The sequence below is a fragment of the Triticum dicoccoides genome, chromosome 7A (genome assembly GCF_002162155.2).
Source record: "Triticum dicoccoides isolate Atlit2015 ecotype Zavitan chromosome 7A, WEW_v2.0, whole genome shotgun sequence".
NCBI classification, from domain to species: Eukaryota; Viridiplantae; Streptophyta; class Magnoliopsida; order Poales; family Poaceae; genus Triticum; species Triticum dicoccoides.
In genome coordinates, this window is record NC_041392.1 from 32,429,692 (window position 1) to 32,454,517 (window position 24,826).

Sequence of the window (24,826 nt, forward strand, 5' to 3'; positions counted from 1 at the left end):
GGGTTTAGTTTGGCGACCAGAATATCATGAGCCAAACGTCCATGGTGGTCCGCAGGTATCACGGCGAAGCTCAAGATCCGTATAAGTTTGCTTTGCATCAGGGAGACGAAGCGCGGGGAGGATAACTGATGAAGGAGATGAATAGCAAAGAGGATAATTAATTAAGGAGAAGAAGGAGCTGATGCTAGGAAGACGCTGGACAGTGGCACTGCGGCAGGGGAGATGAGACAATTGGGAAGATTGCCGTAAGCAACGACAGAGTTGGGCTATTTTTTTTTTCCTATGAGACTTGTAACGTGTGAAGAAGGAAGCGACAACCCATGTTTGGCTCGGCAACCCAGTGCAGAGATTCAAGACGTGGCTGTGTACATCCCACACGTAGAAAATTGAATCGGACCGATTGGTTGGTGTTTGTAAAGTAAACACTGACATGGCATCATGTTGATGTGGGCAATGTGCATGCTAAGAGACATGACATCCCGGAGGGCTTCCCTCTGAGAAGGGAGTCCAAGAAGGGCGTGCGCGCACCGTTGCCAACTGGACTCTAGCTCCTTTGGCAACAGGAGAAGAATAAGAAGAAGAAGAAGAAAAAAAAGAAAACCAGAAAGAGAAGCATTTCCATTCAGGTGGTAGGCGGGAATATCGGAGGCCGCAAGCACACGCATCCAGGTAGGCTGGTCCAGTGGTCAGTCGCTGCGTGACCGGTTGTACTCGTACGGAGTAAAACCACGACGAGTAGTTTGGAACGGAGGGAGTACATGTCATGCGCTAGCTCGATCCCACCAAACCACCTTTGTACTGCCGCGCGCTACGACGTTCCAAGATATCGTTCAGGCGAGCGACAGCAAACGTGAGACCGGAGGAGCGAAGGACAAACACGCGATGCTGCCCGCTGCTGTCCTGCTCTCCAATTTGTGACCGTCCGCTAGCTTGACCGGCGCACGTCCGACGGACTGATTCATCTGTCGCCGGAGGAGAGACGAGAGAAGAGTCGCAGCCACCTACATTGGTCGCAGAGTGGCCGGGGACCCCAGTCAAGCCCTTTTCATTACCCGCATGCACAGCTGAGCTACCAGCCTGCTAGATTCAGCTTGCAAACCCTTGATTAGCACGAGTGATGCCACTGCCGTGATCTGGGTTGCTTGGTTGCTTGGTTGGTCTCGCCTCTCCAACATCCGACAGCAGCGGCGGCGGCGTCCGGGCGTGGGCTCCAGTAGCCGTCCGTCGTTAGTACTTTTGCAGAAAAGTCCCTGGTGTTTTAGTTATTCAACCCGCAGTCCCTTTTTAAGTCAGAAAACATTTCGTTTAGGATGTTTTCATTAAAAGCCCATGTAGTTTCTTGTATTTAACGCGCGATCCTTTTAAAGTGAGAAAACGTTTCGTTCGTTTCTGGGCTTGGGCCTTAATTTTATTCAGCCTAACACAAGGGTTGGAAACCAAAAAGAAATACAGGACACACGGGCATGTATGCATCGAAGGAGAGCTCGGGGTACGGCCGCCGCCGCCACGCGTGGATGGTCTTCCTGTCCGGCCATCGGGGTAGCCCACGCGGGCGAGCTGCAGATTTGGATGGGCTGCCTGGCCCACGCAGCGGACGGCGGTGGTTCGAGCAACTCCTCGACGCAGGGGAAAAGATTGGCGGCGCTGGAGTTCGCCGGAACGGGCAGGCGGCCGGTGGGTGACGCGAGGCCGCGGCGCCGGCGCGAGGAAGACGAGCGGATCCGGCTGCTGGCGCGGCGGCTTGCTCCGGTGGCGGCGGCGTCCTGCTCATCCGTAGAAAGAGAGACGGGGCGTGAGGGAGAGAGGAAGAAAGGAGAGGGAGAAGGGGGCGCAGGGTCAGGGAGGCGGTCGATAGCGGTGGCGGCTCCGGCGACCGGTCGGCGGGCTTGCCAGGCAAGGCTAAGGAGTACGCCAGCCTAAGATTCGATAGCGGTATGTTTGATTTTTAGAATTGGTCTGAACATCCTGTTTGCTGTGTTTCATCTTCTGAATTGGAAACCATGGCGTGCCTGAATTTTTTTCTAGAACATGCTGCTTGAGTTGGTAATCAGTTGGTAATCATTCTTGGTGATTTATCCGATATACTGATGAATCATCCTTTGCAGGGCATGACTTGAATGGATTTCTGAATTCCAAACAGTATGCTGTTGTGATGTTTGATTAGTGTCTTCTGTGAATCTGTACCAAAACAGACTAGACAGCAGACCAAGGCCATGGATCGGTTGATTCAACAGGGAAGGAAGAGGCAGCAGATTATAAAACGAGCTTGGGGATTAACTGGCCTGAAACTTAAACAGGGCCGCCCTGATGATGGACTCAAGCTCCAGGTTTGCTCGCCTAGCACGTCCTAATTACATTGGCTCTTGTCAAAATGTCTAGCAGATGGATAATGAATTCATTCTGTGATGCCACATAGATATGCAAAGTCATAGTCCTGCATGTATGCACGTACCTCTTCCTAATGGCACGATGTAGTCTTTCTACTGATACATACAAGTCGATAGACGGGCACACACATTAGTAAGTTTTGCTACTAGCCTAATGAAGAGCATTTTATACATCCTTGCAGATAAAAAATGAATTGAATTATGAGCATCAGACAACTATGATCAATTTCCCGGTTATACCTGAAATAAAAGTGGCCGACCAAATGAAAGGAGGGATGCTCTCCTTGATGTGAGATTGTATAGATTATCTTACTTGATCTGCAATATTTCTTTGGATTTCTTTTTTATGAAAGACACATGACACATAGTTTGCTGGATGGGTCTAAGATAAATATTTTAGTTATAGGAGGATTTTTTGAACGAGTAATAGTATTACCACCATTTACTTGGTCTGTTGTGCTTTCGGTAGAGCTTTCATATTTCAACACAAAAACAACAATTCAAGTTGGGACCAGAATCGCACAAACATCAAGCTCAAAGGAAATATCAGTTGGGAGTGATCAAGTATTCATTTTCTTAGTGATCTAATAGGTCTTATATTTGTTTAGAGAGGGAGTATGTTTCTAGATAGCCGTCAATTCCAATGTTTCGTTTATTTACTCTCTGAATATGAAGAATATAGGTTTGCAATGTAGCTTTTTACATGATAATGTAACAAACATTTATGTCTTATAACTGCAAACATTTTTTTAGTCCGTCACCGAGCAAATGTTTGGGAGTTGGAAATTATTTGGATACACGTGATCTCAGCAAAGAAAGATTCACACATACTGCAACCAAAGGAGCTCCTTTCACTCTCTATGCAACTAGAGAAATTATCCTTAATTACGAGCAGTACCCTAGATTTAGTTGTGGTTCTAACATATTAGAGATGTGGTTAGAATACCTACTGCTCTGAAATATTAAGTGGTTTGCACAAATCACCGATTCCCTCGTGCAGTGTACAATGTGATATTGATCATCATAGGATCAAACTTAATACAGGAAGTACGCACTTAATTGTTTCTGAACTATACTACTTTGTATGTTCATTCTCCTTTCCTTTTAAATCTCCAATTTAGTTGCAAGTATTTTATTTGTTATCATTTGGCTTCTTAATAAGAAATTCAGCAAGCAACTACTCGACTGATGAGAGAGATGTTGACAATTTTTGCTGCAGTGAGGTGCATTCTCGATCATGTTAATAATCTGTATCTAAATTATTCAGATGTGAAACTCATCCTTCTTAAAACATCTGCAACACATATGTGCACTCCGAAATGGTAAAATATTTGCATTCTATAGGCCTTCAAGTCTGTGTACCATCCCCATATTTACCTGGTTAGTGTATATGTTGGTATGCATTTTGCCTGCACAAGATTGGAAATGGTGATAGATTTGCACAAGACTACTTGCCACTTCTTATAGGATTGGTGAAAGAAGATGAGTAATTGCTGAAATTTGATGTTCTGTGTACAGAATCAAGACATGCCACTGTAGATGTTTTTTTAAAGGCAGCTAGCTACTTGGATTGCGCAAATCAACAAGAACTCCCTCATATAGCATCAGAACTAAGGTTATTCTTAATTAAGTAGCTCACAAGATCACTTTAAGATTTTTTTTCACATGAAAATAATAACCTTGAAGTTCAAATCTTCTATTGAAACTCCTTTCCTATGTATAAACCTCAGGAGACAACTTCCAGTAGACCTGGCCAATGGAAATCTCAATTCTCTTAGCCTGTAAGCTCAGCTCTCAATCAGGTATTCTATTCGTAACTCAGCGTATTTTTTCTGAAGTTTTAGGCCTAACTCCCAAACATCTTTTGTCAAGAGTAAGAATGTAGTTGTTGATGGTTGCTTGCTGAAGAAGAGTGGTATCAATATTACCATAGAAGTAGATGTTTTTCGAATTATTCTTGATTTTCTATTGTGTTAATATCTCTCTGCTCTGTTTTTAATTGGGAATCCTTGCTCCTTGGGTCCCTGTAAATTGTACAAAAGGTAATTTATCTGAATTTTATGGTCTTTTAGTTTGTTCTGAGCCTCTGAGTTTCCTCAGTTCTTCTGTACCTTTTCTTTGTTGGTTTACATTTATTGGATGTTCCAATGTTATTCTATGTTCATATGTGCAATCGGATTTACAAAACAACAAGCAAAGCAATTTATGAACGTTGCATTTTCTATTTTATCAACGTTGCATTTTCTTAGTTGTCGTTAGTTACCAGATGTGCTAGAACACACACGCATGTGTGCGATTTTGCCCTGGCTTTCTGATTTATGAATTGAAACGAGTAGGTGCATGGGTTTCTTGACAGAGTCAAGTAGCGGTGCTTTGAGCTTGATGTCCCGTGACCCAGTTCCTTGAACTGGCTAACCCTTATTGATGTCGTATGTCCTGAACTAACTCTCATGACCAAGTCCTCAACACGTCTGACCCTCACAGGCATGTTGTGCCGTGGCTCGATTCATTGCATTGTGATTGAATACATTTAGACACATTAGGATTAGGCGGTCGCCAACATCAGTGAGGGTGGTGAGGAAGAAAAGCGACGACATGGGTCGGCACCGTGTTAAAATAGAGGACATGGACATGTGAGGGAGTCTTGATCCACGCTTATGTCTTAGGGGCATGCGATACTTTTTTTCCTCCCGTTGCAACGCACGGGCAATTTTCCTAGTTAATAATAAAAAGGCTATTGCTTCTTTCTTCCAAATATTCGTTCCTAAGTCCTGAATTTCGTCCGTCCGTCCGTTCATACACTAGATTTTGGTTTTTTTTTTGAGCAGCTACACTAGATTTTCGTACGTAGTAAAAATTTGTCCTTGCCGTGAGACCTGCCAACCGCATGGGCCTCAGGCCACCCACGGGTAAACTATGCAGTCCGAGAGCCAAAAAGATGGGCTAGGGAGTTTGAACTGCGGACCTATAGCTGAATGGTCGAGCGGACATCCAACTCGAGTAGCTCACGGTTGTGTTAACAATAGGCTCATATACTTTATATTATCCCACCTCGCTCCCTTCAATAAAATATGATCAACTTATATACCTTTACCTCTTGATATCAATATAAGCGGCCTAGAAAATCCGTAAAGAGTTGATCCGTCTCAAAAGATGAGATCGGAACAAGATTGTGGGATTATGGCAAATTATTAATGGGAGAGAGAGATCGACCAATTTAAGATTGTGGGATTATGGCAAATTATTAATGGGAGAGAGAGATCGACCAATTTCGGAATTGCTGGGAGAGAATTAAGGAGAGAAAGACCGGATTAAACCGGCTCATACTGCACTCCAACCACAGGTTGGTTCGCAAGTTTAACGTTGATGTTGCATGTGTCAGAATTGGTCGGTCTCAGAAATCACGTGCCATGTATGGAAAGTCCCAAGAAAAGCCATATATGGGAAGTCAAAAGAAAAGAATTACACTGCGTCCGATTTGGCAAATCTCAAGAAAAGAACGTGCTAGGTACTGCACTCATCGGTTTGAAAGTATCAAGAAAAAATTGTTTTTGTTTGGTGTTGGCCGATTTGAATCAAAGCTGGATTGGATTTGGTATTGTTTGTGTGTCCTCCACGTACTGGTATTAGAGTCTTTCGTAATAAACAATCTTGGACTAATATATATATACACGGGTTAGCACACAAACGTCAATATGCGACTGCATAATAAATCACCGGCTCCAAAACGCATACATTTAGAAGTCATGGTCATAGAGTCTCATCTCGATGAAGTTGTTGTTCTAGACCAGAAAGAAGATGCCATGCTTAACGTTTCTGAAGGTGGACACGTTGGAGGTGGTATGGAGGAACAATTTCTTTTTCTTTCTTTTTTAAGGAACCGGCAGGAGCACTGCCTTTTTCTTTATAAAAGAGATGGCGAAAGGACGCAATTTACAGAGGGACGAGCATTTTAGGGAACGTCGCAGAAACCACAAAAGACCAACCAACCTAGAATCTAGATTAACCAATGCCGGCGGTTGGCAGGTTGCCGGCAAACGCCAGGTCGCTCTGATTGATTGCGTCTAGGGCTAGAGCCGCCACCTCGCGATGCGTCAGCCTTTGTCCAGTGAAAACTCGCTTGTTTCGCTCCTTCCAAACGGACCATATCGTGTAGATGATTCTTCCACTGCGCCTCTTGCGCACTTGCTTGGACTGGGAATTCAGAGTCTTGTCCCACCAGTCAGACAAATTTCCTGGCTCCGGGAGGAAGCCCGAGATTGGAACGCCTTCGTTAGTCCAAGAGTTCACCTGGTTCCAAACCGCGACCGTGAAGGGACAGTCTTTGCAGAGGTGAGTTGTTGTTTCTGGCTGCTGAAGACAGAGCATGCATCTGGGATCGTGAGGCCATCCCCTCACGGCCAGCATATCCGCAGTGAGAATTCTTCCGTGCAAAGCTAGCCATGCGAAGAACTTACACTTGGGCTCAGCGTTTGCGGACCAGACCTTGGTCGTGTCAAAACGTGAGTAGGAGCCGATGAACTGCGCGCCGTAGGCAGAGGCGGCCGAATAAGTCCCCGAGGTGGTTAAGTTCCAGCTGATGGTGTCTTCTTGGTCAGGGAGGAGGGTGATCTGACTAATGTGGTTCGAGAGAGACACGAATTCACCTAGCTGCTGAATGGTCTGCAGTCTGGCCACCGCCCTAATCCAGTTCTCGTTCATGAGCTCGTTGTGCACCGATCTGTTTTTTCTTGAGGCAATCCTGTAGAGCTCTGGAGCTAGGAGCTTGAGCGGACCTTCACCAGTCCAATTGTCATGCCAGAACAAAGTCTTCTGCCCATTGCACAGTGTAATAGAGGTACATGCGCGGAAGAGGCTCATGTCTGATTGGTCACACGGCAGCTCCGATTCCACCCATGGCCTTTCTGGGTCAGTCCATTGCAACCACGGCCACCGTAGGCGCAGGGCACGGCTGAATCTCTGTAGGTCCATGATCCCTAGGCCGCCCAAATGCCTTGGGCGGCAGACTGTCTTCCAGTTAACAAGGGAGTGGCCTCCGGAGGTCTGAGTTTGGTCTTCTTTTTGCCAGATGAAGGCCCGAATGATTTTGTCGATCTTACTAAGAGTCCCCTTCGACAAGTTGAGAGCTGTGATGTGGAAGGTGGCCATGGCCATGAGGACCGACTGAGCGAGTGCCACCCTGCCAGGCTTGTTGAGAAGCTTTCCTTTCCATCCTGGTAGTCTGCCTGCGAACCTATCGATGAAGGGTTGCAGATCAACACCTTTAAGAGGAACAATTTCATCTAGGTAAATTTACTTCAACTAAAGTGTTGCGCATAGGACATTTTTATTGTCTGATTTCGGCAACTCATTAGGATGGTTAATTTGGCGATGTGATATGCTTTGTCACTACGCCTGGTTTCGCTCGCGGCGGTGCCGTCCTCCTCGGCATTGGGAGTACGCTATCACGAACAACAAGACGGTTCACCGTGCATCATGTGCTTACGTGGTAGTAGAATACAACGTCAGCTCTTTTCCCATAGACTTGCGGCATGGTTTGGTTTGTTTTGTGTAGTCCGGCACAGGGTCGGCAGCTCCGAGCTGGGAAGACACGGGCGTCCCCTAGCCACAAGCGTGCACGTCCGGGTGGAGAACGCCAAGCCGGAAGCAACATGGCGGTCGACGACGTCCATCCCCACGATCGTTCGCGTCGCGTGCGATCGGCCGCGTACGGTACGGGCAGCTCACCGCCAGCGCCAGGCCACCAGGGAGAGCGAGAGCCCCTGCTACGTTCCAAGATCCCCGTCTGTCCGGCGACAGTAGTAACTTCAATAGCCGCAGCTGACTAGTTGAGCCTGCCCGCCACGATTCATTGGGATTTGAACAAAACACCTGCTACGATCCGCCACGCTTGGATAACCAATTGACCTACATATTGTTCACACTCTTGGAGCACAATTAGCTTTATATAAAAAATATTGTGCGGCCTTAAAAAAAGACAGTACGAGCTAAAATAAAAACCAAAACGAGAAAAAGGGAAGGCACCGGTTCGAACCTATGACCACATTTTTTAGAAAAACCTATGAACACATAAGCTCGCCGCGTGTGGGAGCACCAACCATCCGGCCACAATGAGTTAAAAAAACATCTGCCACAATGACATTTAAATAGATAAACACAATTTATCTTATGTATTCTTCTTTCTTTTTTCTATTTACAATGAAATATAGTTCATAATGAATATACGTCAATTTCTTTCGGACAATCAACAGAACTCATTATAAATTCGAAAATCTAGATTAAAAAAATATATGTAAAAAATAATGTACATAAATTTTTCGGAGAAATTAACTATTTTTTGTTTGAATTCAAATAATTTAAAAATTAAAATATGGAAAAGTGAATATAGTGCACAGTGAATATAGTGCACAATGAATATACACATTTTATGGGGACAAATCAGAAAAACTTTGTTTCAAATCGAATAATTCGGAATTTGAAAATCTAGAGAAAAGGAATGTGGCTCAGAATGAATGTAAGTATTGTTTGGACAAATCATCTAATTTTTGTTTGAATTTGAATAAGCTATATAAAAGAAATACAGTTCATAATCAATGTACGCAAATTTCTTTCGAACAAATCACTGGATATTTTGTCCGAATTCGAATATATTAAAATTGGAAAATCTTGATAAACGAAAATACAGGTCCGAATGAATTTACGTAATTTTTTCCCGGAAAAATCAAATAACTTTTTTCTTTAAATTCGAATTTTAAATTAAAAATCTAGATAAAAGAAAATGTTGTGCAGAAGGAATGTATGTAATTTTCTTTCAAACAAATCAGTGGAAATTTTGTTTGAATCTGAATCATTTTGAATTGGAAAATGTAGAGAAAAGAAAATATATTCAGAATGTGTACTTTTATCCAAGAGGTGATATACCTTAGTAGTCCAAATGAAACAGCAAGCACGATCAGTTGAGGTGGTTAGGTTGTTAGCGCCATTACAATAGTTTGTAGTTTCTTTTTTTCCAGCCAAATGTTTTCACAGCGAATACTGACGGCTGGGACCCAGCGGACAACTAGTGTTGGAGTGCTTTTATACAAAGTAAAAAAAACAAGGGTGTTTTTGCAGAAAAAACATCACGTGCACTAGGCACTGACAATGGGCCCTTGCTACACTGGCATTGCCACGTAGGAAGCAAATACATCCACGTACGGGAAATATGACCGTATTTGCACACCCGCACAAGTTCAATGACCAGAAACACGTATTTTGCAAGTTCGTGCACCAAACTGATCGTCGCGCGCAAGTTGTAAGACTTTTAATGTATTTAACTCCTTCATTTATTATGCTATAGACTTATCTTGCCTTGATATGTGTGATGTTACTCATACTAGTAGTAACTAGCTATGTTACTACATATCTCTATTTCTTCATTTATTGCTTGCCACATCATCTGTTTTATTTAGATATGTGTGCTGTTACTATCTATATTACTTTCACTGTGGGCAGTCTGACGGCGTCGCAGGTGAGGCGGCGAGCGAGGAAGATAGACGGACACGTGAGAGTCAAGTCGCCAAACAACAAAGCGAAAAGGGAAAAGAGAAGGGAGGTGACAAGAGACGCTCTCCCCTTTTTCATGGATGGGTTGGGAAGCTTCTGTACTGCCATCCCATCCCTCCTCTTTTTAAAATGAGCCCGTTGTTTGCTACGGCCCTCGGAACACGGAGACGGCCCTTCTCGTTTTTCTGTGGCGCTTCTGTTTCCTCCGTAGGAGAGGCCAATTGATCATGGGTTGGCGTTGGCTTTGGCTTGGCCTTTTCTTGTTTTGAGGACAAGGCTTGGCATGGCTCGGGTGGGCGCAAACAAGAGCCGCGCAGGTGCGAGTGCTGCGTCCTGCGTGACGATGCCGCCGTACGGCCGAGACCTCGATGCACTTTATGTACTCTCGTCCGGACATATTTGTCATCAAAATAAATAAAAGAGATGTTATCTAGATGTATTTTAGTTTTAAATACTTTCTTCGTTTCTAAATTTAAGTCTTTTTAAAGATTCTAGTATAAATTACATACGGATGTATATGGACATGTTTCAGAGTATAGATTCACTCATTTTGATTCGTATCTAGTCCATAGTGAAATTTTTAAAAAGACTTATATTTACGAATGGAGGGCGTACATCCTTTTATTGTCCATTTTGATGACAAGTTTTTTTGGACGGAGGGTGTTTTTTTTTAAATGAGCTTATTTATTGTTGTTTCCACGAGGACCGCGGGCGGAACCACGACTAGCCGGAACGGAACGGGTCGGGTAGAGGCACCAGACCTGGTGGTCACCGTCGATTTATAAAACTTCGTTGTTCCTTTGTTCCTGCGACATTACAATTTTTGTTCGGAAATCATCAGAATTATTATAAAAATTCATCTTAAGTACTCCCTCCGTCCGAAAAAGCTTGTCTGGACAAGCTTTTTCGGACGGGGGGAGTATAAAGCATCTCAAATATAAATAACAAACTAAGATTTCGAGACCATCAAACGACCACTGTTGAACAAGCCGCCGACACGTCGCTGTCGCTGCTAACGGAGCCAACTTGACCTTGTCGACGACAGCCGGGAAGTCTTCATGCACGTGACCCTAAGGAACAGCGGCCCGGAGTTGCGGTACTCGCGGTTGGAACCCTTGCATAGATCTAAAGCACTCGCCACCAAATCTCAACACATAGAAACCCTAATCTCACCGTCTAAGGAGACGACAGTAATCTATGCACGAGCTCCGTCGACTACATCTAGACAGACACACTCGAGGAGGATTGGAGCCCGGTAGACGAACTCGAAGAAGAAGCGTCACCATCAACTCGAGCGCCACACTTGCGAGGACTAAAAAACCCTAACCTAATAAACTACTAACCTAAGCTGAGGCATCAGGATTCTCCTCCCTGCCATCGGCCACCGAGCGGTAGGCAGAGGGGATGCGAATCCACAGGCTTCTCGGTGAAGTTTGGAGGAGAAACTTTGCCCTAGCTGTCTAGGGCTAGAGGAAAACAAAGATATCCAAACACAACCTTGCGACATTACATTTTAACTATGTGTTTGTAGTATGTACTTCTCTTTGCTCTAAAGGAAGCTATGAAGGCATCATACGCATCTGGCTTCATTTATGAGCTTATAGATCTTCCAGAAAAAAGATAAATAGTATTAGCCTATTGTCACATCACGAATCTATAATGTCAACAAAATTCAATTCCAAAATTGAGAAACATAGGTATAACAAAATTTGATACCAACAGTGACAGTGGGCTTCCACACAAAAAAAGTGGTAGTGCGCTGTACTTAAAGCCCAACTTACATCATGTACATAAAGCGAAGTCTTGTACCCCTTCACCCCCTATGTTCTCGTGACTCGAGCGATTAGGGCTTCTCGCCTCTTGCCGACACCGATGCAGGTTTGCCTCGTCTCCTATGGTCTTCATGTAGGCGTGGTGGACCTTGGTCCTTGTCGACGGGAGGGCTCCTGCTCCGTTTTTAAGGCGTGTTCGGGAGCCCTTCGTTCCCAGAAAATCTTCAACTCCAACGCCGCAAATCCAGCCCCACCTTCTCACGATCGATCCTGGAGTGAGCGATCCGTTCGGCGTCACGGCATCTCGCTCACGCGAGGGAGCGAGCCTCAAGCCCATGAAATCACATCTTTGTGGCCCATCAGTAGCAGGCTGGCAATGCAAAAAGGTTGGAAAAAGATGGGCTGGGCCATAAGCCTGGTCGGGGAGGGACTGCTCGTAGGAGAGAGACGACCTGAGAGCGAATCGGTACGTGATGCTCGGTCGAGCGAGTCACTTGGCGGTGGCAGCACAAAGTAATTTTCTTCAACTCCCGCTTCCTAGTTTCTGTGGAGCTCAGTTTTTCCAACTCCACCGATCCTACAATTTTGCACTGCGCCGGGTCGCCCGCTTCTGTTTGGAATAGCCAGGAGTTGACCCGTTCGGGTGCGCTCCAGTCCTGGAGTTGAGGATTTGGGAAGTCGGTGAGCTGCCGAACACGCCCTAAGTGTCACAAGGATCTCCACGCCTAGCCCTCATCCCGGTGGTGCGTGTAGCATAATCGGAGGGCATATGAAGGTATGTCGCCCGCGGACCCCACATGATTCTCTTCGTCGACATTTGTCTTTCTGTAGATCTATGTGGACCGGTCTTCGTTCATTGTGTTTGTGTGTCCATAGGTTGGATACTTTTGAGAAACTCGAAGAAACATTGAGAGTTCATTCAAGAAAAGACGGCCGTGCCGACGGGAATGGTTGGACTCGAACCTCGAAGGCTTTGCTCTTGTCACTGTAGCACCCGGTTGTGGTTGGTGGCTGAACGCCAAGGACCAAGTGAAAAGGGGAGTAGATTGTTTGTCACGAATTGGAAAAGGAAGATTGTTTCTATCCTGCTTCTCACACGGAGAACGGGCGCGGGCGGGCGGAGGAGTCCGGAGCACGCCGTAACTTTTGCGGTTCGGCCGCATCTGAGCCTCCGCCGAGACCCACGAGCTGTCCCTGGCCTCGCCTCGCCTGGCCAACGAAATTACCGCCGCCGCCGTCTCGTCTGAACTCTGAACCGGCAAGACGCCAAACCCGGCGCCCCCTCCCCCTCGGCCACCCACCCCCACCCCCACCCCCACCCCACCCAGCTGGCCCCTCTCCCAAACCCCAGAATCCCCCGCCCGCCCGCGCCAACCCAACCCAATCCCGCGCCCGGCCTCCCGCACATGCGCGGCAGCAGGCCGGCGACGGCGACGACGACGACGACGCGGCGCCACCGCGGGCGCCGCGCGGGCCGTCCATGAGCAGGAAGGGCGACCGCGCCGACAAGAAGCCGCGCCCGAGATCACCGCGCGGCGGCGGGGGCGACAGGGAGGGCGGCGGCCGGCAGCAGCGGAGGGCGGACGGGGGGATGCGCATCGTGGTGCCGCTGCAGGGGGTGGTGCAGGGCCGCGGCGGGCTCGTCCTCGGCTCCCTCATCCCCTGCGCCCTCTTCTACTTCCTCCAGCTCTACATCAAGCGCAACCGCCCGCCGCCGGGCTCCCCCACCGCGGCCTCCTCCGCGGCGCCGGCGGGCGCCGCGGCCGCGGGCCCGCTCTCGCCGATCCACCGCTCCCTCTCGCGGGGCCTGCTCTCCCCGCGCGCGCTCCCGGCCCTCTCCGCCCGCGGCGCCCTCGTCCGCGCCGGCGACGACGACTCCCTCTACTACGCCGGCCTCCGCCGCTGCGCCGACGACCCCTACCACCCCGCCTCCAACCCCGCCGGCGTCATCCAGCTCGGCCTCGCCGAGAACCACGTCAGCGCCTCTCCTCCCTCCCCCCATTCCTCTTCCCTTCTGCTCTGTTCCCGAAATCAGTAGCCATAGATAGATTGACGCAGTCGGTGCCGATGATTGTGCAGCTGTCCCTGGATTTGGTGAGGGAATGGATGGAGGAGCACGCGGGGCCGGCGATGACGCCCGGCGGAGGCGACGAGGAGAGGGACCTCACCATCAGCGGCCTCGCCACGTACCAGCCATATGACGGGATACTTGCCTTGAAGATGGTAAGCCTAACGGAACCAGCCCCTGATTCTCATTCTCATTCCTTCCATCCCATCCATAAAAGCCTTCCAGTTCTGTTAACTATGGCGATGTCAAAATTAAGTGCTACCGGAATCTTACCTTTTCCTGATTCCATCGACAGAAACAGCCAGTTTAACAATTCACTAGTGTTTGATTCAACGCAAAAAAAAAAAGTAGTGTTTGATTATCATCAAGGTTTCTGCAATCTGCAGTGGTTGGTTCGAACTTGTTTGGTCCATTGAGCGGTATGATAATTAGTTTGATAAATACACTTGAGAATTAACTTATTTGTGTCCATTGAACAATATGATAATTAGCCTGCGTCACGTTGATAAATATATTTGGTATCTTCAGTTTTTGTCTTTCAACTATGCTATCTTTGGCATTAGTAGTACCACTGCTCTGATTTGGTAGCGTGGGCCTAGGCGGTTAGCCACTGTTTTGGATCAGCTCAATCGAACAACAGTGTCCAGTCAATTATTGAACCTACAAATAATCGTAGCAATTCCTCTAGAATTTTGTGTGGTTAAGCCTGGAGCGAGGTACGATTGTTGACGTGATGTTGCGTAATTTGCTTCCTTTCCTCTTTTGAAATTTTGTGGCCATATACATGTTATCTGCATCTAACTGATATGTGCCAAAGAGTCACTATCTCATGTCTGTTTGTTCTTGGTTGTCAATTTTAGTTTTGTTGCTGCAATGATGCCATCTGTCAACTATTGACTTCCGAGACATTGTCATTTTAATCAGCTCATTCCTGAAACGACAATTGATTTTAAAGATTTTCATTTCCATGATCCTGTGTCTTTTTAGCTGCTGTCAACTGTGTGAATCTGAACTGAAGGCATACTTCTAGATAGATCAGACCTTGGCGATTAATCTGGATGATATGCTGCTAAAACAGTGGTCCACTCCCATTTTAGAATTGGAGCTGCCTCTTTGTTTTGCTTATTTTTCTGTTTTTTGTTATGGCCTTTTAGTGGATGCTTTCTATCGAAATCAGTTTAGGAATCTAACCAAGCCATTCTGCACTGTCATGCTTCTATGAAACTTGCCTCTTGACCTCATTTCTGGTGGTTATTTTTCAAGATTAATACTGAAACAACAGCGTACTTTAAAAGGTGCTGTCATGCTGATATATCAGAAAATAAATTTAATGATGAGCCCCTTACGGCATACGTCATGCAGAAATTGTGCTGGGATGTCACTCTGTTTTCCACGTTAATATGTTGTTGCTTGTCCTGTACTATTTGTTAGATGGTCATTAATTTAGTACAAAAAGCTCCCAAGTCTTTATTTGTATAGTTTGAATCTGGCACCAGATAATCAAACTAGTTTCAATGGCTACTTTTTGTTATTCCTCATGGGGTAATTTTCCAATATAACTGTTTGATTTCATTTTCAGGCTCTTGCTGGATTTATGAGGCAAATAATGCAAGAGTCAGTATCCTTTGATCCATCTCAAATGGTGATAACATCTGGTGCGACGCCTGCAATGGAAATACTGAGCTTCTGTCTTGCTGATCCAGGAAATGCATTTCTTGTTCCGTCACCATACTACCCTGGGTATGTCTATCTCCTCGCTCTCAGGCGTGTTTTATAATCATGGTTTGGTGTTCAGAGCGAAGTCCTGAATTTGTGACTTTATTTCTGCAGATGGGACCGGGACATAAAATGGCGAACTGGTATTGAGTTGATACCCGTTCCTTGCCGTAGCACCGACAACTTTAACATCAGTATCACTGCTCTAGAAATAGCCTATAACCAGGCAAAGAAGCGAGGAGTAAGGGTTCGTGGGGTTCTCATATCTAATCCTTCCAACCCTACAGGAAGCTTTGTACCCAAGCAAACACTGCGTGATCTTCTGGACTTTGCTACAGAGAAGAACATACACTTAATTTCTGATGAAGTGTTTGCCGGTTCAACATTTGGAAGTGGTGAATTTGTCAGTGTGGCTGAGGTTGTGAACGAGCTAGAAGACTTTGACAGAGGCAGGGTTCACATAATCTATGGACTCTCAAAAGACCTATCTCTTGCAGGGTTTCGAGTTGGAGTCATATATTCGTATAACGAAAGCATTGTGGAGGCAGCTGCCAAGATTGCCAGATTCTCATCTGTGTCGACCCCGACCCAGCGCCTTCTTGTTGCCATGCTTTCGGACCAGAAGTTTATTTCAAATTACCTGAAAGTTAACAGAGAGAGGCTACGCAAGGCGTACAATCTGCTCGTTGATGCTTTGAAACAGGTGGGCATCGAGTGCTTCAAGAGCAGCGGAGGGTTCTACTGCTGGGCAGACATGAGCAAGTTCATCCGGTCTTACAGCGAGAAAGGGGAACGCAGTCTTTGGGACAGGCTGTTGGAGGAGGCGAAGGTCAATGTCACCCCAGGTTCATCTTGCCATTGCATTGAGCCTGGTTGGTTTAGGTGCTGTTTCACAACGTTGAGGGAGCAGGATATTCCTGTGGTGGTGGAAAGGCTTAGGAGGATCACAGATGGCCACAAATCAAACCGCTGAAACGCCTAGAGAACTCCTTTTGGGCCTGTAGGGTGTCAAGAAATAACTGCTTCGCCAGTTGCTTCGCAGAAAACGCAGGAGCACACAGGAAAAAAATGCCTTAACCAGATCTGTTCCAATCAGAGTGATTCCGTCTTGGCATCTACCATTGGTGGAGGTTTGAAACTGACAATTGGTGGAAACAGTCATGTCTTCGGTGGTGGAACAAAGAGCAGGGATCATGTTCGCATCCGTCGTGTCCTCCCTGTTCCTGTTGAATCCAAGCGCGGCAGCTCTTCGGAAGGTTGTAATTGTGTCGATTCTCATCTGCTTCCGCATAGGTGTCACAGGCGGTAAATTGTCCGTCTCATGGTAGGCGTGGGTCAAGTCTTGTGTTCATTCGCCTATTCAATCCTGTCATCCTTTTTTTTTCTTTTGGCAATTTTGTTCTTTGGTAACATAAGTTAGTGTCGAGGAATTCAGTTTCTTCTGTTCTTGTCATCTGTAAAGTATCCAGTTTGTGAATTCAGGTTCTTTCTCCTCTAGCAATTTTGCTCTTTGGTAACATAAGTTAGTGTTGAGGAATTCAGGTTCTTGTCATCTGTAAAGTATCCAGTTTGTGACGGCGTTCTTGACGCACGGCATTGCGTTGTGTCATCAAAAGTATTTATTTGTTCACTAGGCAGTATGATTTTTCAGTTTTGTTTCTTATAGACTAATGTTCCCAGCAGGAAAGCTCAGTGATGAAATTCACTTAAATTCGTGTAGGCTGTAGTAACCCAGTTCTTTTTTTGACACCGTAGTAACCTACTCCCTCTATTTCAAAATAATTGAAGTTCTAGGATTGTCTAAAATATAAAGTTTGACCAAGTCAATGGAAAAATGGGCTAATATCTACTCCCTCTGTTCGGAATTACTTGTCTCAGAAATGAATGTATCTAGAACTAAAATATGTGTAGATACATCCATTTCTGCGACAAGTAATTCCGAACGGAGGGAGTAAAATATAAAGTATGTATGTAATATGAAAATATATTTTGTAGGCAATTTATTGGTGCAAATTGGGTGTATTCATGACTTAACTACACAAAAGGCAGCAGTTCCAACTCAAAAAAGAAGAAGAAGCAAAATCTAATCTTGTTTGTTCAAAATTTTGGGGAATATTCGAATTCTGTTCCCAGGAAAGGGAATACTGCACTTTATCCTCGACTTTATTTGAGGTAAAAAAAATATTTTCTCGAATTTGATACCGCCAAAGCAATTAGATTTTTTTTAGGGGAACATGCTTTACTTTATTGATCAATAGAGCGGATTACAGGAATAATAGAAGTATCATGAGGGTGTAACAGTCATACATGGCGACCCTCCCTTAAATGTAAAGCATGTCTAGCTAAGCCATGAGCTTCCTTGTTGGAAAGACGTCTCTCATGGGTGAAAGAGCAGGACTGGAACTCCCTGCTCGAGTCGATGATCTCCTGCACGATTGGGGCAATTGTACCCATAGTTCCCGTGTGTATGTCCTTGACCACCGAAAGGCAATCTGAAGCCACCTTAAAATGAGTCAGTGCGAGATCCCTGGCTAATGCAATGGCCTCGCGACATGCTAGAGCTTCCAATATATTCGAGTCGGTCATACCATGGAATACCACCGCCGCCGATCCAGCATATGCACCTGAATGATCCCGGCAGACCGCGCTAACAGCCCCGATGGGAGGGCGTTTACAAGTGGTTGCATCAACATTTACCTTGTTGTGACCCGCCGGTGGTGGTATCCACTCTTGCACCCGCACTGGGGCTGTCCTGGATTTTGTTATTTCATGTGACAAGGAAGCAATACTCAAGTCTGCCAAGAAGCGTGTGATAAAAGCATGTGTCCCAATTGGGCTTTGGTGCTCTCCTTCGTGGATTAGCTTTCGCCGCGCCGACCATATGGCCCATAGAGTCACAGTTAGCTTTGTGAACTCGACATGTGGCATCGATTCTTGCATACTGAATAGCCAAGCCTTGGCATTCGGTTCTGCTGTTGCAATAACATGCTCAACCAGCTCCGGCTCACCTAGCGCCCATACACAGCGCGCCATCGTGCACGTTATCAATGAATGCAACTACGAGTCCTCCTCTCCGGAGATAGCACACTGCGACGATGTAGACATATTACGATGACTGAGGACATCCGCCGTGGGTATAGAGCATTGTGCAAGTCTCCATAGGAATACCTTCAGTTTGGAGGGAACCGCCACCTTCCAGAGGTTAGTCCAACTTGCTTCTTCTCTCGATCTATTAGCCGGGCCTGAACGCCCTTCGAGCCATGCCTCCCTCCTTAGCTTCGTGTTGATGAGCATTCGATGCCGAGCGGACAGAGAAGGAGCCCTTGTGCTCGTATGCCCATGCCCAGGAATCTCTGCATTGTCTAGTAGCTAGCGGGATATTGAGAATCACGTCCGCGTCTATTGGGAGAAAGGTTGCACGAACCATGTCCTGCTTCCACCTGGTGTTGGAGCTGTCGATCAGTTCGGACACAAACTGTGGTCTATGTTGGCTCAAGCAAACAATTGGCCTGAGCGACGCCTCTTTCTATACCCAGTTATGCCGCCATACCAAATTATCTCTGCCGTCGCCAATGCGTTTGATGAGTCCCTGCAAGAGGATCTCCTTGCCCTCTATAATTGCCCTCCATATTTGAGATGGCTGGCTACCCAGTGAAGCATCAAGAAAATCTGTAGTTGGTAAGTAGCGCGCCTTCAAGATTTTTGCACTTAGTGTCTCTGGTGTTTGCAGGATTCTCCGCGCCTGTCTTGCAAGCAAAGCAAGGTTAAACAGTTCAATATCCCTAAAACCCAGACCTCCTTCATATTTTGGCCTTGTCATCTTCTCCCAGGAGACCCGATTTGTCTTTCTTTCACCACGTTTACTCCCCCACCAAAACTTACGTATGATGGAATTAATGTGAAGACAGAGGCCCCGAGGTAGCTTGAAACAAGTCATAGAGTAGACCGGGATAGATTGAGCTACAGACTTTATAAGTACCTCTTTCCCTCCGGATGACAGCACCTTTTCCATCCATCCCTTGACTTTGCTCCAGACTCTGTCCTTCAGATATTTGAAGGCTCCGTTTTTGCTGCTCCCAACATCCATAGGCATGCCCAAGTACTTTTCTGAAAGACTCTTACTGTGAACATTCAAGGTATTTTTCATGCTCTCTTTAATACTTTGCGAGCAGCCCTTGCTAAAGAACCCTGAAGATTTATCCAAGCAATTAGATACCGCCAATCCAAACACGCGACCCATAAAGCGTGGGCGGCCCAGCAGCCCAAACCCACGAGACCCAGGCTCGCAGACCGCCTCCCCCCCACTCCGCTCGCTTCCAGACTCGTCCCCGCTCCTCTTCCCCGCCGATTCGTCCCGCCGGCCGCCGCCCCTTCCACTCCGCCGCGCCGCCATGGTAAGCAACCAAGCCCCAGATCCCTACCATACCATCCCCTCTCGTCCTCTTCTCCCTGACCTAGGCTCTAATTCCGTTTCCTCCCCCTCTCCCCCCCAAACCCGCAGTCGGTGACGCTGCACACGAACCTGGGGGACATCAAGGTGGAGGTGCACTGCGACCAGGTGCCGCGGACGGCGGAGAACTTCCTGGCCCTCTGCGCCAGCGGCTACTACGACGGCACCGTCTTCCACCGCAACATCAAGGGGTTCATGGTGCAGGGCGGCGACCCGACGGGGACGGGCAAGGGGGGCGCGTCCATCTGGGGCGGCAAGTTCGCGGACGAGTTCCGGGAGGCGCTCAAGCACGGCGCCCGGGGCACCCTCTCCATGGCCAACTCCGGGCCCAACACCAACGGCAGCCAGTTCTTCATCACCTACGCCAAGCAGCCCCACCTCAACGGCCACTACACCGTGTTCGCCAAGGTCATCCACGGCTTCGAGGTGCTGGACCTCATGGAGAAGACCCCCACCGGCCCAGCCGACCGCCCCCTCGCCGAGATCCGCCTCAACCGCGTCACCGTCCACGCCAACCCGCTCGCCGGGTAGCGCGATGCTTCTTGGTGCCTGACTGGTGATTCGCTCCTCGATCTCTTTGCTTGTGTTGCTAATTTAGGTACTGGAATCGATTTTGCCCGTCCGGTTCTGTAATATCATCCTCGTTTGGTTATCTGAATTCTACCTGCCTGCAAGAACATGACACTGATGATACAACATACTGGATGTGGTGGCTCAGGAAGAATGTCGCCTTTGCTGATCTGCAGGCTTTGCCATTCCTCTTGCTGCTTGCTACTTATAATTTGCGATGTTTGAACGAGCGAATGGAATTTACATGTTTCAGCTGTGAGATGGCTTGTCACCTGAATTTAGTTGCCTGAATTTTACCTACCTGCAAGAACATGATAGTGTACTGGCTATATTGACTGATTATACCTCGAGTGTTTGGTTAAATGCTTCGCTGGCTGATGATACTGCAAGTGTCTGGTTAATTGTTCTGCTGCTGGCTTGTGATTGTTCATGCCTTCTTTCCCGATCTGCAGGCTTTGCCATTCGTCTTGCTGCTTGCTACTTGTAATTTGCGATGTTTGAACGAGGGAATGGAATGCAAGAATTTCTGTCATCAGTAGTGGAATTTACACGATTCAGCTGTGAGAGGTTTTGTCACCTGAATTTGGTTGCCTGAATATAACTACCTGCCTGCAAGAACATGATACAGGTGTGGTGGTCACTGATTATGCTGCAAATGTATGGTTAAATGCTTTGGTGGCTTGTGATGTGATTGTGTGTTCATCCACCTGACGAACACACACGATTCGCTGTCAATCAATTCCAGAATTTACTTGGTTAAACTATGAGTGTTTGTGGCCTTGAACTGTGGTTTTGTGTTTGTGACCTGTTCTCATGTACACCGGCATTACCGCCGCCATTAGCAGAAATGCAGAATCCAAGTTGATAATGGTTGTGAGAAAACTGACAAGGATTTGTTTTGTGTTGAATACTGGGAGGGGATGGCTTGGATTCAAACATCAGATTTCAAGTAAAAGCGATCTAATTAAGCACCCCGTCACTTAAAACTAATAGAGGGTCTCTTTAAATAAGAAACTTCTTCAGGTCGATCAGCCCAATTATTATACAGATAATCTTAATTTGGTGATGACTGTGGCAAACTAGGGATGTGACTATCTTAATTTGGCGATGGCTGCGCCAACTAGGGATGTGACTTCAGAGAAAATCCAGACAATCACTGGCAGATTTCTTTGCCATCTCAGAAGGCTCTCGTTGGCAGGTTTTTCAGATTTCTAGGAGTCTTCATAGCATTGCCCATAATGTTGCTCACTCCGTTTCGAAAAAAAAAAAAAACTGTTGCTCACCATCTTCTGAACAGTTCAGTTCAACCTGTCCTTGGTTGTTCCAATTTAGTTCATTGGCACACTCATTGGCCTGTTCTTTCTCTGTAATCTCTTCAAGCTCTACAGCGATGTGTAAATCACGCTATACTGTGTTTTTTTAACTGAATGAAATGAAATTTGGCGACTTGAGCGCCTTTTCCCGTTCAAAAAAAAAAGGCAGAGAGGACATTACTTGCAACTTCATCCAATCTATGCTTTTGAAAGAGATATATGAATCATAATATATCGGCACAGGTAGACTTTGGGTAATGCCATAAATACATACTGGAATCATATATCAGCAAAAGCAAACTATTCCATTCCCAGGGTTACAACTAAAGCTGCAAAACTTGCCCGGCACTCAGTTCAAGCAAGCGAAGCCACTACTGAAGCTGGACACTACAGGTATGCGAGCCAATCAGGCCGTTCGCTTGTCCTAAGTCCAGTCTCTTGCCAGGCAAGCACTGCACAAATAGCAGAAACGGTTTAACGATATGAAATCTTCGACAGTGAAAAGAAGGCAGATGCGGCGGACATCCATTGCACGTTTCTAGTTCTTCAACGGTTCAAATGAGGAAGTATCTATCAGCTGCAAATTGCTGTCAAATGCTCTTGCATTTATTCCCCTTAACATGGCATCGCACTTGCCATCTGCATTATTCTCTGACAAGCCCTGGTAATAGAGGGAAATGGTTCTTAGATAAAACAACTCAAAAGAAGTACTCCCTCCGGTCCTTTTTAGTCTGCATATAAGTTTTGTCTGAAGTCAAAGCATCTCTACTTTGACCGAATTTATAGAAAAAAGTATTAACATTTACGATGCCAAATCAATTTTGTTAGATTCATCACAAAATGTAGTTTCATGGGATATATATTTGGTATGGTAGATATTGATATTTTTTAATATATATTTGGTCAAACTTTGCAAAGTTTGACTTGACCCAAATCTAATATGCAGAGTAAGAAGAACCGGAGGGAGTACTAAACTGAAACAAACTGAGGAATAGAAAGCATGTGTCTCTAAGCCTCTCTGTTTCTACACGAAGCCAGAAATGTATACAACTGAAATATACTACTACCTCTGTTCCAAACGTATGTAGTCTGTACTGAAATCTCTAAAAAAAATTATATTTTGGAACAGAGGGAGTAAATGGGAACGAGGATGTTAACTCACCATAATACAAAGTTTTTCATGAATACTTTTATGTGATACAAACAGCTACTTTTGGAGTGTCACTAAAAATCACTATGCTGATCGCTGAAGAGCGTCCAATTTGATTGAAATGCTCACGGATTCAACTCTTATTTGCAAACGACACAAACATGTTTCTGAAGTTATCTACGCAATTAAACATGCATCTGCAGTACAAGACCAGAAAATTACTGACCATAAACATTAGCATGGCATCTAAACTCATATATATCATTGCGACCATTTAGTGTCGACCTATCAATTTGCATGGTATGCAAGACATCATAAGTAAAATTTACATTCAATAAGTTTGATTTATTAGTACGACCCAGCTGTTACAAGATGCCACTAGGTAGAAGCTTAACATTATTAGGCTAGAAATATGTTTCTGATGTAGTGTATGTCTCAGCCGTCCATGCCTAAAAGTTGATGTATTAGGCTGGTTCGGTTACTGTGCTTGCCACGTGGAAAGCCAGAGTCGGTTACAGTTGCAAATAAAAGCATGGTTATTGGGTCATTCTGAATATGATGACGCAGCATTTTTGGGGGTCTAATTTACAAACATCAGGATCAATAGTATGATCCGAAATCTCTAATTGCAAGTGCATCGTGAGATAAAAACAAATAAATTTAAGAATAAGCCACTACGGTCAATTTACCGCACAAATCACAGCCATTCCACCGCAAATGGCGCCAGGCATGATAGCTTGGTGACATGGCCAAACCATAGAACAAAAATTTAACATGCTGCGTCATGCAACCTCAGCTGAACTGTGATTCTCATCAGCCAAATGCGAGAATTCATTACACATGATGCATGCTGCACATCCCAACAGAATTAAAAAATGCTGCGAAGTGACAGTTTTTTGGAAAAATAGTGGTGTTTACTGCTACTAATGCTGTAACACTTGGTGCTTTATGCAATCTGATGAATGGATCCCAGCACAAACTAACTAACTAAAGCCATCAATGGTCAAGGAGAAGAACGTGGCATGCTGAGGAGAAGGAACTAGCAGAAGCAAATGGTTCAATAAGTAGCTAAAAACACTTAGCACCAACACAGTCTCCGATCGCCCGAGTTCAGGTTACCGGTTTAATGGTACCGTCTAGTATTGTTGAGAGCCAGATTGCCAGGAGATGCCCGGTACATGATCAATGGAAGTGGGAGGCTATTTAACATGGGCATGATGCATACCTTGTTAGCTTTCCATCTTTCGAGGACTTGGACAGGGTGGATGGTATACAGATGACCGTTCCGTCTGTTAATTCTCAGATGACCGTTACCGCATGGAGGTCTCAGGAGGTCCCACATAAGCTAGAGCTCCAGAAGATTTGGCTCCATGTCGAGGGGGTTCCCCATACGGTGCGCCATTTTTGGGGCTTATGGGCCGTGGGTACTTTGATGGGCAAGACCTTGGACGTGGATCTTATTAGCCTGCGTCGCCGTGGAGTTGTTCGTATTCTCGTGGGTATGACTAACTCTCAGATTTTGTCAAAGGACAAGGACGACGCTGGGCCTTTTGTTGCTTCAGATGTGGTGGTTAAGCTCAAGGGCTACACTTTCACGTTCAGGAGGGAGCCGGCAGGATACATTCCGGACCCTGACTTTGTCCCGTTCATTTGGAGACGCAAGGGTGATGATGCTGACGATGATAGCGGCGCTAAGGAGAAGGATGATGAGATGGACACTTCGGAACACACTGGAAATCCGTCGAACCATCCGTCGTCTAGTTTAGCACCGAAGGATAACACTCATGTGACTCAAGATCAACGCCGGGAACTGTCGAGTGCTGGCTCTGGTGGTGCAACGAGAGGTGGTCCTGTG

The 24,826-nt window shown here is 46.1% G+C and overlaps 2 protein-coding genes across 2 annotated transcripts; both read left to right on the forward strand.

Moving 5' to 3' along the window:
- The first annotated feature begins 13,066 nt into the window (after positions 1 to 13,066).
- LOC119328692 (probable aminotransferase ACS12) lies at positions 13,067 to 17,082 on the forward strand. Its single transcript, XM_037601669.1, has 4 exons — positions 13,067 to 13,679; positions 13,784 to 13,927; positions 15,352 to 15,512; positions 15,603 to 17,082. Exons 1-4 carry the CDS (start codon positions 13,185 to 13,187, stop codon positions 16,459 to 16,461), a joined length of 1,659 nt encoding a protein of 552 aa, XP_037457566.1. The 5' UTR covers positions 13,067 to 13,184; the 3' UTR covers positions 16,462 to 17,082.
- A 2,637-nt stretch (positions 17,083 to 19,719) lies between these two features.
- Positions 19,720 to 20,767, forward strand: LOC119332013 (peptidyl-prolyl cis-trans isomerase CYP18-1-like). Its single transcript, XM_037605192.1, has 2 exons — positions 19,720 to 19,882; positions 19,990 to 20,767. Exons 1-2 carry the CDS (start codon positions 19,880 to 19,882, stop codon positions 20,467 to 20,469), a joined length of 483 nt encoding a protein of 160 aa, XP_037461089.1. The 5' UTR covers positions 19,720 to 19,879; the 3' UTR covers positions 20,470 to 20,767.
- Positions 20,768 to 24,826: the final 4,059 nt, after the last annotated feature.

Bases quoted from the DNA above. Each gene is read 5' to 3' on its own strand.
- LOC119328692 (XM_037601669.1), top strand. From the start codon at position 13,185: ATGAGCAGGAAGGGCGACCGCGCCGACAAGAAGCCGCGCCCGAGATCA. The intron at 13,928-15,351 runs GTAAGCCTAACG...TTTCATTTTCAG, and splicing joins GGATACTTGCCTTGAAGATG to GCTCTTGCTGGATTTATGAG. The intron at 15,513-15,602 runs GTATGTCTATCT...TTATTTCTGCAG, and splicing joins CCGTCACCATACTACCCTGG to ATGGGACCGGGACATAAAAT.